The sequence below is a fragment of the Fukomys damarensis genome, unplaced genomic scaffold, assembly GCF_012274545.1.
Source record: "Fukomys damarensis isolate Sample0158 unplaced genomic scaffold, DMR_v1.0_HiC HiC_scaffold_28, whole genome shotgun sequence".
Lineage (NCBI taxonomy): Eukaryota > Metazoa > Chordata > Mammalia > Rodentia > Bathyergidae > Fukomys > Fukomys damarensis.
This window is the reverse complement of record NW_022900940.1, coordinates 29,915,037-29,932,187: the sequence shown is the minus strand read 5'-3', so window position 1 is coordinate 29,932,187 and position 17,151 is coordinate 29,915,037. Positions and strand designations below refer to the sequence as shown.

General features: G+C 37.1%; 1 protein-coding gene and 1 long non-coding RNA gene across 3 annotated transcripts in view; one reads left to right on the top strand and one right to left on the bottom strand.

The window, feature by feature from the left end:
- Ube2e2 (ubiquitin conjugating enzyme E2 E2) overlaps nt 1-17,151 on the top strand; it is a 265,295-nt gene that overhangs the window by 90,132 nt on the left and 158,012 nt on the right. Inside the window, exon 4 of one of the 2 annotated variants that reach the window (XM_010640143.3) lies at nt 7,704-7,831. The exons of the other annotated variant lie outside the window; for it this stretch is intronic. Within the exon in view, the coding sequence (XP_010638445.1) occupies nt 7,704-7,831 (128 nt within the window). The remainder of the gene's footprint in view (nt 1-7,703; nt 7,832-17,151) is intronic. 2 annotated transcript variants of the gene reach the window in all.
- On the bottom strand, nt 1,682-14,916 carry LOC109118559. Its single transcript, XR_002025915.2, has 5 exons — nt 14,480-14,916; nt 13,186-13,376; nt 11,505-11,605; nt 8,249-8,383; nt 1,682-2,168 (listed from the first exon to the last, which is right to left on the bottom strand). It is a non-coding gene; the product is annotated as an uncharacterized LOC109118559 (long non-coding RNA).

The window sequence follows — 17,151 nt, the reverse complement described above, 5'->3', positions numbered from 1 at the left end:
AAAGACTAGTGTAAATCCAAAAGGTTTAAATGCTTCCATTTTGAATAATTCAATTCAGAATCTATACAAGTTTGTTCCCAGAAACTAACACATCACTTGTCTCTGTGAAGAAAAATTCTAAAAATTAACATGGTTTTTCAGTATTTCAAATCCCACTATTATATAAAAACCTAGAGAGACCCCCTCATATCCAACAGCTTTAAAAGATAAGCCAAAAGACTGTTTGCTGTAATCAATGTTACCAGTGTTAGCCAGGCCTGTTTAATATACACACAGGGGAAATACACCCACACTATAATTTCTTATAAAATAACAAGTAAGGAGTAGATGTAGGAGACGTAGAAGGGGAAAGAGAATTCAAGAAGTCGTTTTCCTCAGTAACTTTCACTTCAGAATCATCGAAAAGCAGCCACTTTCCCTCATACTCCTTTAAACTCTGCACTACATAGGAAATTTTGTTCTCAAATCACTCATGTAAATACCTGTTTGGTCGCTGGATTCCTTGTTTCTATCCACTTTGCGGATCCCATTTAGTACTGTTAGTCTCAGAACTTCTACTTTCAGCAAATGCTGTACTGGCTGGCAGCCTTGTCAGGATCAGATGCTTTGTTGTAGAGCTCATAATATGCTTTGCTCTTTTGTCCTCCAAGAAGTCCAATAGCTTCTACATTTTTTTTTTGTTGAAAACTTTACTTGGCTGTGTATTTTCCCCAACTCTCATGGACACTTCTTCATTGTCATAATTTTCAGCTGCACCCCTTGCTTCCTTCTCATTCAGTGGATCTGCTTTACCCACTTCACACGTCTGGTCAACCACAAAATTCTCCTTGTCCAGTTCTAAGCTGTTGAGATCGGTGACTTTAACAGAAGCAGCATAATGCCCACTGCTAATTGTAATGCCACTGTGCATTACAACTGCAAATAAGCCGCAGCTGTCATTGGTTGGCCTTGTGCTCCATTCTTCTAGTGACAACTTAAGAGGTGTCAGTAAGGGAGTGTTGATCTTGGAAAGTCTGCTGCCTTAAGAAACTCCAAGCTGCTAGCAGCAAAGCAATTCAAATGAATGGTTATAACTTCAGGCATTTTGTCAAACAGAAAACTTTGTTCAGCTTCAGTGTAATGACGACAATTTTCACAGAAATATTTATCTTCTCCAGCAATCCTCTCCACCGAAGCAAACTGTGAAATTGCCCATCTCAGGGTCTTCATTTCTGTTTTTGGCTGGAGAAATTTCAGAATTCTCCTCTACTTTGGAAATCTCATCTTCTTGTACTGATACACTGATGTCCAGGAAATCTCTTTCTGTTAAACTTTCACATTCCAAGCAAGGAGCCCTTAATACCAGCTGACCTTGAAATAATTTTTCCACTAGTTCAAAACCAGTTTGCTCTGCATTTGAGTGTGTTAAGCAGTCATCTCGGCTGAGTAGCAAGCTCTTCGGTGTATTTCTCTGGATTTAGGAAGAAACTAGCTTGAAACTGTTCCACTGAAATGGTTGAGGACTATAAACTGCATATAAGTTCATAACTTGCCAAAGAATCTTCTTTGCATTTTGCCTTGTCTTTCTGATTGGCTTCATCCTTTAGCACCTCTTTCTTCTTTGAAATCATATTAAATAAGTGCTTCACTCCAGATTTAAAACCAGGACAAAAAAATAAACAAATAAAACCAGATCAAAAATATAATACCTGAAGTATACTATTAAGATAACAAGTATTGCCAAGATTATTCAGTCCCACAAACGGCAGCAAGTTTTCTCTCTTCTCACAGTTTATAGGTGAGGACTGTGCTTTGGGAACAACCTGGTCAATTTCTGGTCCTCCGTATTCACAAGCTTTTTCTTCGTTTTCTTGAGAGTGTAAAATCTAAGGCTCGCATAGTTTCCTTTTTCTGGAAAAACTTCAAAGTCTGTTTTTCTTAGATGGACTACCCCTTGAGAGTCCGTTACTTTCACTAGATATGAAACCAGGCATTTTCTTTCCAAGTCCCAAGGCGCTGACAGGAATTTATAGAGGGCAATTGTATCAGCAATTTTATCCACTCCCAGCCTGGCCTGCCAGGCAGGCAGCCACGGAGCCTGGTCTCCCCGGCCGGTGCTTACCTCCCTCATATCCTGGGCGCCTCGTGGTTCCGCTCCACTGCTGAGTATTCTTAAGAGTGTCAAGGTTCTGAAAAATGAATTGAGGAAGCATGCCAGATTAAAGGAAACCAAGACTTGATAAGGAAGTGTGATGTGGGATTTTGAGTGGAACTCTAAGCCAAAAGACATTAGTAGGACAATTTTTAAAAAGCTTAAATAAGGTCTGTAGATTAGTTAATAGAATAATATCAGTGTTAATTTCCTATAATAGTTGTGCTGGTTATATATGATGTTGACGTTTGAGGAAGCTGGGTGAAGAGCATATGGGAATTCTTTGTTAGAACACTTTATACTGAACCGATGTGTAGGTTTTTAGAAGTATGAAATTATTTTAGAATTTAAAATTACAAAAACTCCAAGTCTCTGATTTAGATGTTTTCTTCAGTTTAATGAGGGAGAGGATGATAGAGTTGGTTTGGTTAAGTTTGACTATAATTATTTTATTTTTTAGTTATAATTACAATCCCTGAATATTTACCCCTTTGAGATTCTTTCAGTTTTTCCCCTTGTCTTAAATATGAAGCAAATGTATTTTTAGTATTAACGGCATGTATCTTTAAAATACATTTTTTTGGGGGTACCAGGTATTGAACTCAGGTCCTTGTGCTTGCGAGGCAGGTGGCAGAACCACTGAGCTACATTCTTTTTTGGACCAGGGATTTGGCTCAGTGGTTCCGCTGCCTGCCTCACAAGTGCAAGGGCCCAGAGTTCGATCCCTGATACCCAAAACACAAACAACAAAAAATCTTTCTTTGGGGGGTACCGGGGAATGGAACTCGGGCCTTGTACTTGTCAGGCAGGTGGCGGAACCACTGAGCTAAATCCCCAGCTCTAAAACACATTCTTAATTGTGCTTCCTGAAGTGGTTTAATTTTAACCTGATTTAAAATGATAAACAACTCAAGGTGATTATGTTGTTTTGTTTGTTTTTAATTTTTAGTGAAAACACTGAAATAAAGAAATTAAGATGAAAAGCGGGAAACATTTAAAATCTCTAAATATTTGATAACACTGTGAATTTTCAGTTCCACATGGATAAGTTTAAAGTTTTGAACCTGTTTGTCAGGACCAAGTAGTTAACATATATTGGTAGTGACTTTAGACTAGGTCTCTCAGGCTCCAGATTTTCCCCTGCTACTCACATGCTGAATTTTGAAAATCCATTTCTCCTTAAAATGTTTTACTTTTGTCTGGTAATCAGGTTTTCAGAATGCACAATTGTTGATGTTTATTTACAGTTTTTAAAAACTAAAATATAAAGTTTAAGCTGGTGTTGGGCAAGTGAAGTAAAATAATTGTGTCTCCTGTTTACCATATTTTCTTCTTGTGAACTAATTGTTAATACCTGTCATGCTTTTTAAAAAGCTATGGGGCTAGGGATTTAGCTCTGTGGTTTTGCTGCCTGCCTTGCAAGTGCAGTTCAATCCTTGGTACCAAAAAAAAAAAAAACTATGAAATCTGAATAGCTGACAATTATAAAAGTAATTACAGGTTGCCATTATGTACCCTCCCTCTTTTTTTTTTTTTTTTTTTTTTTTTTATCAGGGATCATACTTGGGTCCTTGCACTTGGGAGGCAGGCAGTGGAACCACTGAGCTAAATCCCAGGCCAGGTTGCCATTATGAAGCACACAGTCACACCTGGTCCTTCTTAAAATAAAAATATATTTATGCTAAAATACATGTTTTATCAAGTTAAACAAAAAACTTCTAAAAAGACCAATAACAAATAATGTGTTTTTGAGAGAAAGATGCTGGTTGGGTACATGGTAGTAATTGTTTTAAAAAAATAGAAGGAAATCTCTTGCTGGCTGTAGAAACCCTTATTGGCGTGCATTGGAAATAACTTTCCACCAGACATGGTGGCGCACGCCTGTAATCCCAGCACTTGGGAGGCTGAGGTAGGTGGATCCTGTGAGTTTGATACCAGCCTGGGCTACATAGTGAGTTCCAGGTCAGTCTCAAACTACATAGTGAGAGATCCTGTCTCAAAAAAAAAAAAGAAAGTAACTTTCCTTTTGTAGCCTGTAAATAAGTTTAAAAAAATAAAGAAGATTGAGTGGTAGGAGCAATGAATGTGTTTGTTAATCCTCTTTAATTACTGAGAGCCAGAAACATGTGAAAGGTTAGTTATGTTAAGTACAGTCTTTAGGACAGATGTATGAACCATTTCCTTTCCTTCTATCCAGGCCTTGCAGTTTCCCCTTTCTATTCTCTTTCCTCATTTCCTATATTTCTATTTGTATCCCTTTTTCTTTCACTGACACCCCCATACACACATGCACATGCACGCACGCACACACACACACACACACACAATGGAAATGAAGAATGAAGTATCAACACTAGGAGGGAGAGTTTTAACTTCCTTAAAAATCTGCCTGACTATACAGTTGACTAGATAAGATTATCTTTACCCACCTACATGATGAATGTTACTTTTGAGACTATTTCCAAAAAGTGTGTGCTCACAGAGGCAGAGGCCTTCTATTGTAAGGTTGTAAGTCTTTCCAATAGCCTAAAATTCCATTTTCCATCTGACTAAAGCATTAAATATTGGAAGTAGGGCTATAGAACTACAGACCATAACTGGATAAGAGTCTGATCTTTTTGGTGGTGATATTAGTTGATGCCTTTTATAGAACACTTTTTATGTTCCAGTTACTACTTTTAAGTGATTGATGCCTGTGAACTCATTTAATGTTTATAGTCTTAGGTACTAACCTTATCCACATTTTATGAATGAGTAAACTAAAGCATACTAGGTAATTTACTCAAAGCGCGTCTCACTGTTGAGATTTTTATTGGGAGTTATTGTAGGTTTTATTTTGGACTTTCATACTCTGGTGGTTTAGCTACAATATGTACTTTTCTATATTATGCATTTGCTTTAGATCTTCAAGACCATAAGCTAAACATTTAAGCATAGGTACTCATGCATTACTTTAGATCTTAAAGAGCATAAGCTAAACATTTAACCATAGGTACCTTATACCTTAGGTATGAGGTCTTCATTTAAGTGTCTTATTGATTGGTTGGTTGGTTGGTTTGTGATAAGGTCTTGCTATGTAGTTTAGCTTAGTTTTGAACTCACTAGCATCCTCCATCAGGGTCCTGAGTGCAGCATGATGTACCACCATGCCTGGCCCATTTTTAAACATCTTAACCAGTGGACAGCTGTGACAGAAATTGAAGGTAGCATCTTAACACTGTGTCTCTCTCAGCCACTCTTCTTTATGTGCTGAATTATAAAGTGCAGTCTTTTCCCTTTTCCTTTCCTTTCACTTTTTCCTTCCTTATTTTTTAAATGTCCTAATGATTTTAATAGTGTAGTCATTGATCAAAGTATTTGCATAGACATATGATCAATTTTTCCTCTTTATAAAAATTCTATTTTATCCTAATTCTCAAAGGAATTAATAAGATGATGTAAATATTATGAGGACACTAATACCTGAATCACAAAAGACTTTAAAAACCAAACAGCTATGTATATGTAGTTCAGTATAACAAATCTAATAATAGTAGTGGATGCAAAAAAGAACAAACATTTGTTGACTTCTGCCTAAACCTTAGGTGTTTTATATGGTTTATTGTTGACAGTAGAAATTTTGAATTTGAAACAAGTTTGGTTATGTTAGGAGGGGAGGAAGGGTGTTGAGAGAAACACTTTTTATGTTAGGAATTAAGGGGTTGTATTGTAATGTTACATTTTGTGTACCGAATACGTAAGTGGACAGTAAGTAAACATTTGATGAATGAAAGAAAATGTGAGAAAAGTTTTTTAAGAACAAGATGATGATTAAGATTGTGAGGAAAGAAATGTTGCATATGTAATGTATTACACTGCTTTGAATTCAGCTGTAGACTCCCCCAGTACCTGGCAAGTTTGCTTTTTTTTTTTGGTACCAGGAATCCAACTCAGGACCTTGCGCTCCCAAGTTTGCCGTCTTAAATGATGCAAACCACATCTTCATGAGATCCTTATAGGGAAGGAAAGAAGTTCTGCCCTTGAACAGGCGATTGTCCATACAGCTGTACTTGGTACAGGTCCAGTTCTATCTCTTAAGGATTAACTAACTAAATGACTTTGAATTTGAAGATCACCTGGCTAAAAGTTCACTTAGAATTGCACCTGAACTTGATAAACTGAGTATAACTGTAGTCATAGCAAAGAGAAAATTAAATACTATACTCTGGGAGCAGTTAGGCTCATACAATCTTGGTGACTGTGCGTTGTTCCTTTTCTGAACAGCTGATATTAAACCCTTATTGGTCATTACAATTTAGTACAGATTAATGATAGTATTTTACAGAGTGTAGCGGTTCTCAATATAATGAATTAATACAATATTGTTTTGTGTTTGTTATTTTGTTTTGTGCTGCTGTAAATGGCTTAAAACAATGTGATTAAACATTCCTTAAAGCTTCAATTGCAATAAAAACTACAAAATTTAAAGTATTATATCCCTAAAAAGGTATTGAATGCCATCTCTAGCACTAATTACAAATTTAATAGTCATAGAAGAAAAATGGTGCAAGAAGAATAAGAAATTGCAAAATTCCGGATATCAGAATCAGAAGGCACTAAGTAGATACATTGTTTTGTTTGTCCTGCTAAACATTTAAATTATCTTTAAAAATATCCTCCACAATTCTGTTTTGAGAAATTGCTGCTGTATATTTGATTAATATACAAACAATAATTTACTAAAAAATTTTTGTTCTTTTCACTTCTTTAAGGTTAGCGGAGCCTCAGGTACTGCTTGGATTAGAAAGTGATAATTGACACTAGACTCAAGAGGAAGAAGAAAAACATTTCACCAACAGTAGTGTGCAGCAGCTACTGTAATAGTCTCAGCTGTTGCTGATCTAATTGATTATAGTGCTATAACAGCAGTTCTGTGATGGATAGTTATGTTGTTCTGTTGGACTGTATTCTGCTCCCTTGCTACTTTTAAGCCTTCCCAAGTCTGGGTTTCCCTTTCCTTAAAAAGCAGTTTCTTTCAGTAGTTTCTTTTAAATCTGATAATTAATAATGAAAGAAAAACACACAGACTGTTGAGTTTCAGCAAAAGTTAAATCTTTGCAGAACACAGAAAAATAATGTTCTTTATTTAACTACAATAAAATACTCAGCTTTATGAAAATTTATCCTACTTTAAATGCCTTTAGTTACTAATATCCTACAACAGTAAAAGTTTAGTAGTTTTCATCAATAACCAACCTTTTAGGTCCAGATTTTGCTTTCAGGTACTGTCATCCATTTATGACACAAAGGTTGAACAGTGACATTTTCCCCATCAGAGTTGTATTTAGTTATCAAAGGCCAGTAGACAGTGTGTTTGTTGAGATATGGTACTAGGTGTAATTTTGACTGATAAGTGTTCATACTTATGAAAGCATCCTAAGGCTGTGTAATACATTGCATATTAACTAGTCAGATGTTCTTGTATGTTTTCTAAATTGGACTAGGTGTTTTCTTTAACATTACTAAAATGTCAATAATTTATTCATAACACTAGAAAAATACAGCGTATTTCTTTTGCTTTTGTACTCATCAGAGTCATGACCACCTACGGAACAAATGGGTTGTTAACTGCTTATTGTATTTTGAAAACTGGGTTCATACCTGAAGACCTCTCATTTAATCTACTTTCTGAAGGAGAAGAGCTAATGGCTGCCTCCACCAGTGAGTATTGTATTGCTACTAGGATAACAGTATTAAAAAATTTCATTCTCCGATGGCCTTTTACTATTAGGGGGTAGTAGAGTAGCTTGTTGAGTGTTACCTAGTGCCTTTTTCTTTTTTATTCTTGATACTTTCCTGTCTTTACTTCTGTCCTACCTTCTACTTTCACCCGCAGTCTTTTCCTTCTGCCTTTAAGAACACCTCATAAGGTGGAAATTTATTGCTAGGTATGCCACCTAGAAGTCGGAAGCTTAATTTTGAGTTTGAGAGTAAGCTCTTTTTCAGTAGGTTCAAAGCTAGGCAATAGCTAGGCTTTTCAGTGGTTAGGTTTTTTGAGAATTTCTAAATCTAGGTTTGTGCACAACAACATATTTGGAGGATTAATTATATAATAATCATAGAATAATTCAGAATAACCTTGGAAAAGACAGTCCCTTTCAGGTCTAGGAAGATTGACATGTGTAGAGAAATCCAGGGTGGATAAAGCTAGGATGAGCTTTGTTCCTGAGTCCCAAGAAGAAACAGTTTTCTTCAGTTTTGCTGGCTTTTGTACTAGAAGTAAATGAAAATAGATCCTCAGAATAGTCATAGAGTAATCTCTAAAACTTTAATTTCATGCTTGGTTTTTCTGGACATAGTGTATAAGCTTAGAAGCCTTTCAGTCCTATTTGGGGCATGTCCATCTTGACACAGTAGTAATGTATTATACTGAGGTAGGTGGCCAAGGGCAAGTTTTCAGAGAGTTCCATGTATCCTAGGCTAATGCATAGTATTCAACAAGAGGTTTTGTCTGTTTGATATGGTTCTCACTAAGGTTCCCAGGCTGGTCTATAATATTTGGGTTCAGGTACTCCCCCCACAGCAGCTAACACTGCAGGTATGTGTGCCATCCTACCACCTTGCAACTGAGAGCTATGAGGTTCCCCCTCAAGAGTTCAAAAGTGCTGAGTGGAAAGCATGAGTAACATTGATATGGTTTCAAGAGGGAGGAGGAGGTAGCTGAGTACAGATTTCTTAGAAGGATTACACACTTAAGTAACTACCCAGGCACAGCTATGCTTACTGACTAGGTAGATAAAGAGAGGAGATAGCCGATGCCTGGAAGCTAAGCCCATGAGAGCCTCAGTGGAGGAACAGTAAAAGGAGCCATGATTCCTCCTGCACCCAAGTACTAAGTAGGTAAAAAGCAAGGTAATGACCATAGAGAAGGGCAAACAGTTTTAAAAAGGCTAACTAACTAGCCCAAACAAAGTGTTTTAAATAAGATAATAAAATAGCTAGGTATTTATTTTAGTAGTATTGGGGATTGAACTCAGGGTCTTTGTACTGAGCTACATCCCCAGCCAATTTTATACTTCATATTTTTTTGAAACAGTGTCTTTCTAGATCACCAAATTCCCCAGTCTGGGCTTGAATTTGTGTTCTTTCTACCTCAGCCTCCCAGGATGCTGGGATTACAGATTTGTGACAACACGTATTGATTCTAAAGTAGTTCTTTAAATGACAAGAACTACCATTTAAAAATGAATAGCAGCTTATAACTGGAAAGAGTTCAGATTAGAAAATAAAGTTACTTTTCTTTTTCTACACCTTAGGTTGTGACTGGCCAATTTATACATATTCTGGAAAACTTCAGCTTATAATAGTTACTATACCAGTCTCCATAGATAGTAAAATCTCTGACTTATAAAACTTCCATTGCATGTAAGAAGGAAAAAATGGAAACAAAGCTTTTATATATAGGGGATGGGGGTCTTGAAGGGAGGGTAGGAAGATGGGAAAAAATAAAAATCAAGATATATTGGGCTGGGGATTTAGCTCAGTGGTTCCACTGCCTGCCTTGCAAGGACCCAAGTTCAATCCCCGGTTCAAAAAAAAAAAAAAAAGAGAGAGAGATCATGTAAATGTAAACATACTCCATGATGAATGTGATCATAAGGTATAACTAAATAAATATATGCAATATACATAGTTAAAATGTTTTTAAAATTTCCATTTCATGAATAATACTGTAATTTCTCTTTTTTCTGTAGTAGTGCTCTTGAAGGATAAATAATACGCTGTCATTCCTGTCTATTCTTGACCATATGAAGCAGCATAGGCAGTATGTAATACCCTCCTATAACTACATTTTTAAAAAATGAAGCCTGGTGTGGTTGCCCACACTTATAATCCCAGCTCCTCAGGAAGCTGAAGCAGGAGATTTGCAAATTCAAGGTCAATCGGTTCCACTTAGTGAGACCCTGTCTCAAAATGAAAAATGGAAGTTGCTGGGTATATGTTTCTGTTATGAAGTACTTGCCTAGGAGGTATGATGCCCTGGGTTTAATCCCCGTACTAGGGGAAAAAAGAAAAATCATGCCTTTTTTGCAGATGATCCAGACTTTCTGAATTTTAATATTAGATATACTAACATCTCCTAAAGTTTTTGTTTTACATAGAGGGGTCTGAGCTATTAACTGAATCCAAGAGATGGAGGAAGGGGAAGAGAGGAAGGGGTAAAAGAAGGAATTAAGGCACATTTATATACATGTGCTAACTCCCCACAGTGAATGTAGTTATTAGGTATTGAAAACATGTATTGATTAAAAAATGAAAAGTAAAGTTGGAAGTATAAATATGATGGGTGTGACATTTGAATAAGAGGCAGCGTTTGAAAATAAACAGTGGGGTGCACTGTCAGGGGTCTTGGTTTGGCAGTCAAGCAGGTAAGTCTCTGAACAGTCCTCAAGACTAGGGAAAAGCAGGAAGTCAGTTACATACCTTGTATATTGAGATGATCATGATTGAGTGTTTGAGCCAGTCTGGAAACTATAGAGCTATAGGGCAAGAAAGTCATTGGTAAGGAAATTGTAGTGATGTAGCAGTTAGAAATATTTCATACTAGTTCAAAAACTAATCCTTTTTGGATGTGATTGAGCAAGTCTGTAATCCCAGCAATCTGGAAGGGTGAGGCAAAAGGTTCATAAATTCATGTCAGTCTGAATGATTTAGTAACTTTAGACCCTGCCTCAAGACAAAAAGTGAAAAAAGGTTGAGCATGTAACTCAGTGTGGAGGCCCTGGGTTCAGTTGTCAGTACTGCAAAATAAAACAAAATTCAAAAACCAAAAAAAAAAGTAATACCAGAGTTGAGCAGACTAAAACTGCAGTTAGACACTGTTTGGATCACTGAAAGACTTCTGTGATATTAGGACTAAATCTTATTCCTGATATCAGCTTGTCTTCATACATTCTCATTCCAGCTACAGAGACATTCTTCATGTATTTCCTAGAACATCTAGGAAACTCCTCTCCAGAATTTAGTTTTGTTCTGTTTTCCTTGACTTCACTCCTCAAGTTTGAATATCCCCAAAAAGTTTTTCTCTACTCCTCATTGGTGTCCTTCACTTTTTTTTTTTTTTTTTTTTTTTTTTTTTTTTTTTACCAGGGTCGAACTCAGGCCTTTGCACTTGTGAAGCAGGCAATGGAACCACTGAGCCAAATCCCTGGCCCAGTCTCCTTTACTTTGTAAAATTTTGAACTGATACTATTTTATCCTTTGAGAAAACCTTCTAGTAATTAGATGGAGCAACAGAAACATTAAGTCTCTGTTATTAATCAAAATAGACTAAATTACACTGTAAAACAAACAAGATTTCAGTTATTCAACGCAACAGAAGTTTACTTCTCACCAAATCAATAGGCAGTGTATTTGAGCAATTCTCTTGGGTGGAGACTTCCATCTTGGTAATTTGGTGATTCAGGCTGCTTTGATTTTTATGCATCAGGATTGCTATGGCAAGTAGGAAGACAAATAGAGTGTCTCATTTTGGCAGTTAAGTGCTTTGATCTGGCCCAAATCCCCCTGGCCAGAAATAGCTACTTGGTCTTGCTTAACTGCTAGGAGAAATAAGAAAGTATAATTCTTCCATGGGTCAGAATGAATAGGGTACCAGGATAGTTAAATACCAAGTCATTAGCACACCTTGCTTAGGCAGTGAAAGGTTTGTGTGCTTATCATTTGTTTCTGAGAAACAGGAAATTGAAATGTTTTTTGTTACCTAAGTACTTTTTTCCTTCCCATCAGAAGCTCAGTTTATAAATTATTTTCTTCTAAAAAGCCAGTTATCATTTAGTGAATCCTAAGGGATCTCAGTGCCTAGAGATGATACATATTTTCATTTGACAGAATATGAGGGACTAAGACTAAAAAATAGAATTGCTCTGGACTGATATGGGGAGACCAGTTCAGCAAGTCTAAAGTTTTAAAATACGTGGGGTGTCTTCTGTGAAATTGGAGATGAATTAAAAATAACTACAGAATGAATAATAATTACCTTGCATGGCAAGGGCAAACTTTTTTCAGCAGAGTGCTTATTAAATGGACATATTTCTTAAAAGGCATTTGTTGTACTCAGAGTTTTGGCAAGGGGAATACTTTAAATACAGGACACATAATTTATAGGATTATTTTATGACAATTACCCACAAAGTCAAATACAAAGGGGGGGTGCAGGAGAGATTAACTGCACACTAGAGGTCCCAAGAATCCAGCCACCCAAGAGCCTGGGCTTCCAGCAAGGTCCCACACCAGTCCAGCTAAAGGCTTAGAGCCCAAGGCACTGTCCTCCATGAGTCCAGCCAGTGCCCCAGAGCCCACAGAAATGTCTCGTGCTTGACCATATTTAGGATCTGTGTCTGGAAGGCCTAAAGGCCAGTGGTGGAAGCCAGAAAACCTATCCCAGTGCGACGAAGGATTTGTGCCACCAAGCTGAGGGATCTACATTGGAACCAGGAAGTGATGCTCATAAGTGAAGATCAGAGTTCCCCTAAGAACAGCAGTCATTCCCTTGACAGTGAGGCCCCAAGCTCCTCTTCTAATGAAAACAGCGAAATTCACATCAGAAAAGCCATCTACAGCAAGCTTGTCCTAGAAAATCAACAGGCCCAGATCTTTCCTCCTAGTTCTCTTTTTATGGCCATTTACAACAGTCCTCAGGTAGATCCTCCATGCTCAGACAACGCTGATTCAGTTCAGATGGGCAGTACAATTAGTTAATCTCTCTCTTCCCCCTCCCCCTCCCCCCCCCACCGGAGATTGAACTCGGGTCCTTCTGCTTGCCAGGTAGGCAGCGGAACCATTGAACTAAATCCCTGGCTCATCTCATTTTTACTACAGAAGAAAATACTTTAATTCTGATGGGTGCTACATAATAAGATACTGTTCTTATTTCTTTATTTCTACTATATATACACTTAGTATCTATCATCTTTGCTTCCTTTAAAAGGTTCTTTAAAGTGATACCCTGGGAAGAAAACTCACCAATACATTTCATCTATGACTTTCGAGAGCTGAAATTTCCCAACACTAACCTCTGTTTCAGTTTCCTGCTGTTGCTTCTGCACTATTAGTTGGTGTCAGCAGGGAGTTAACAGCACTCAATTTAACCTTGCTATTTGTATTCTGTTTTGAATTTTTTCCCCTCATTTAACTTCTTTAGATGGATTCTTCATTTTAAAGATCATGCATGCACCATGGGGGTCTGTACAGTGGAAAGACTGTCCTGCAGATAAGCACACAATAAAAGCACATTTAAAGATAATGTGAAGCTACAATACTTAGCTTGAATTTTTCTGGGAACATAGAAGTATTACCTGTGAAAATGTTTGGAACAAGAGAAACACACATACTGTTTTCTGTAAAGATTATATATTTGTTTAAAAGATGTAAGACATATGAATAGGTTAATTGTAGGTCATATGTGTAGATAGTAGGGCCTGGGACTGATAAGCTTGCAGCTGGCCACGGACTAAAGCGCATCTCACCAGAAGCACTTCTTCCTCTGCGTTGAAATTATGAATCTCTTTTGACTTGAGACCACATCCAGTATCACTCAGAAGCCTTCCTTCTCTCAATACTCCTTCATAGTAGTAGTCCTCCCCTTTTTTGGCCCTTTGTCTTGCAAATACTGAGCTTTTTCTATCTAAAAGATCTTTTGCAGCAGGGGAAGAACAGGTTTATGAAGAGGGATGCCTAAACCTCAGATCTCCTTTCTCTTTCGCAGCCTCACATGGAAGCCATCTTCTCTGAGCACGTCTCCAATAAATGATTTACTACTGTCCTTTACCCTGCCTTTCCCAGAGTAGCTGCTGAGTAAAGCACCAGGTTGATGGAATGGGAAGGAAATAGGGAGATCTAGTAAAAACAGAAATACTAAGAATACTGTATTGTGAGATAAACCAGAAGGAAAGCCCAACTTCTCAGTTCCTCAGTTACCTGCATTTTCAAGCTGTGAACATATTTTGTTTTGTGTGACTCTTTTCTACTAGCAGATACCCTGAGTTTCACCTTCACCGACCTGGCATTCTGCTAGGTGCTAAGGACATTAAAGTGAAAATAACAACACCTTTGCTGGCATTGAGGAGGTCCCAGATTCTAGTCTGTATTGCGGGGAGCTATGCATTTCTGCTATCCCAAGCAGACAGAGTATTTCTCCAAAAATGGCTTGCTTTGGTGATTGGTGATTAGGAAGTATAGTAACCCAGGTATTGTGTAATACCAATAAACTTTAAAAAAAAAAGACAGATCCAGAAAAAAAGATAATTGCCTGATTTTGTCTTTGTTAGGTAAAAAGTGCTGAAAACCAGGACCAGACAAGAACCATACCTTAATTATGGGGAGGATCTGCCAGGCTGTCTTGGAACAAAGGAGAGAAAAGCAACATGGCAGGGACAAGGAACTTCTTTTATAGTAGCAGGGTGGAGTTAGCAGGAGCTGGGGTGGAGTTGAGTGAGGTAATATTAAAGGATTGGAGGAGCCTGTGACATCACTAGGAGGGGCTTGTTACATCACTAGTTGCTAGGAGGTAGCAAATATCAGGTTAGCTTTCTTGGTGGGAAGAGGGGCATGTTGGGAAGAAGAAAACTGCCCTTTGGTAGGAGAAGCCATGTTTTAACATGGCGTTATGGGAAGGAGGCTGCCATTCCATGTGGCAGCCATCTTAAGGTGCAGAGCATTATGGGAAGGAGGAGGCTGCTATTTTATGTAGCAGCCATCTTAAGGCAAGGGAAATCTGACAGTCTTGGTCTAGGACATTGAACATGCAGAGCTCATAATTTAATTATCACCTGTTAATATTAGCTCTAAGATCATTTCTGTACTTTTGGAATGAAACGTCAGTGATGAGCCAGTTACAAATCAGTATTTTCTTACTCAAGATGCCAGCCTGGTAACTATATAACCACACTATAAAGAGTTACTGGAACTTTGAAGATGGAATTACTGCCTGTAGAGATTAATAAATTAATTATTTTTGTCCATTTTTCGTTCTAATTTTAAATCTCCAGATTATATAAAGACCATTTGTATTTAGTATATTTATATACCTTAAAAACCACTCAAGAAATGGAGTTATATTTTTGTACAATAATGGGCAAAAACAAATCTACATTCTTATTTCTATTTGGATGTTACAGGATTAAAAAACTCGTATTGTAGTATAGTAAGAGGGTTAGCTTGTCCTTAAATCTCACTGACAAGCAATGGAAAAATGTGCAGTTGATTTAGAGGAATTTAATAGAAACTGTTCCTTTTGTTCTCCTGATGTATGTACCATTCTGCTGAAATCTACTTTTATCAGTTGACCCATGAGAATCAAACTCTGGAAAATTAATTTGTGCTAACCAAACTCACAGGAGATTTGTTTATAAACTAGTAATTCACAATGAGAATACTTCCTGATCCAAAAATGAAAAAAATTCATCGGATATTTCTTGAGTTCTCACCATTCAGCACAAGTACTTCAGTGAATATAAAGGTGAAAAACATTTAGTTCCCCCATCTTTAGTCAGTTTGTTTATTAGCTGGTGAGAGGTCTTGGAAAACATAGCATATGTTAGACTTCAATAAAGGTGTAATTGATATGTGATAGATAAACGTGTAGGGGAGTTCCCTTTTTTTCTGCTAGGTAGACTTTTTTGGTTAGGAAACCAAATTGAGCTTTAAGGAATGTGTTTTAAGGGCTATTTCTCTCAAACTATTACTAGATAATAAATTATGTTACCCTCCTTTTTTGTGTTTCTGTATTATTAATTGGTACCAGCTGTCTTTAATTAGGACATTTGCTTAGGGATATACTCTAGAGGCTCTCGAAAGTTTTTAAACTGTTAACATGTGGAGATCTATGATAACCTCACTCTCACTTCAATTGTTAATTGCACCTGCCTTTCAATTTTTGTACTGAAGTGTCACGGCTAACTTGTAGATTGAGTATATAGTGCATAAGGCACAAATTACAGAGTGCCTTTAAAAATTTCATATAGCCTAGAAATTGCAACATAATTTTAAAGATTTTAATTCAAAAGATTGTTTATATCAGACATTTGTATAAATTAAATATTTGTATCATGTATATCCTCTGTCACAGTGATGGCAAACCTTTTAGAGACCAAGTGTCCAAACTACAACCCAAAGCCCCACTTAGTTACCACAATTAAACCTGCATGCTGAGGTTTTAGTTTAGAAAAAAACAACTCCTACATTAGCATCTTTTTTCTTACAAGGAAAGTACAGTAGCAGAGCTTTCAATGATACAAATAGCTTTTTATTAAAAGATAAAAGCTTCTCATTTAGTGTGCTTTTGTGTGTTTTCCAATGCTTAGCTGCTGGGGCAATACTGGGGCAACTTACGACTTGGCTTGTGTGCCAACCAAGACAGCTCTGAGTGCCCACTGCGGCATGCATGCCACAAGTTTGCCACCCAAGTTTTTTATTTTCTTCCATTGATTAAATTTTAGAATGTACTGTCTACCAGTGTATGTGGGATGCTCGTCTTTTAAAACAAGATAAAGTGAACTGCTTTTGAAGGACTTTCTTACAGTCAGTTTATTTAATTTATGTAGATTTGTTCTGTGTTTCACCACACAGAGATAACCAAGTGTGCTTTTATGAATCACATGATTTATTGCCAGAGAATTTTTTTGCCTTTAGGTTTGAATATTTAAAGGGGAAGTGAATGATGTGAACACATCTCATAGATAGTAACTATATTTGAGGTATATTAGCCATATAGTTAGTTTGGAAATTATTAAAGTCTAGTTCAGTTAAGATGGAAGCAGTCCTCACTGGAAAGTAAAGTCTAAATATAAAGGTTGGGGTGTAGCTTTTTATGAGCAGTATTTAGAAGGACAATGGTCTGTCCAGCACAGTAGATGTCCATGATGACATATAAGGTTTATTCGTGCTAGAGGGTGTCGTAGGTGTTGGGGACAAGTTTTCAGAGCTAAGCTTGAATACTAACAGATTGTTGCCTTGTGACAGTGTGACAACCTGTCACAGCC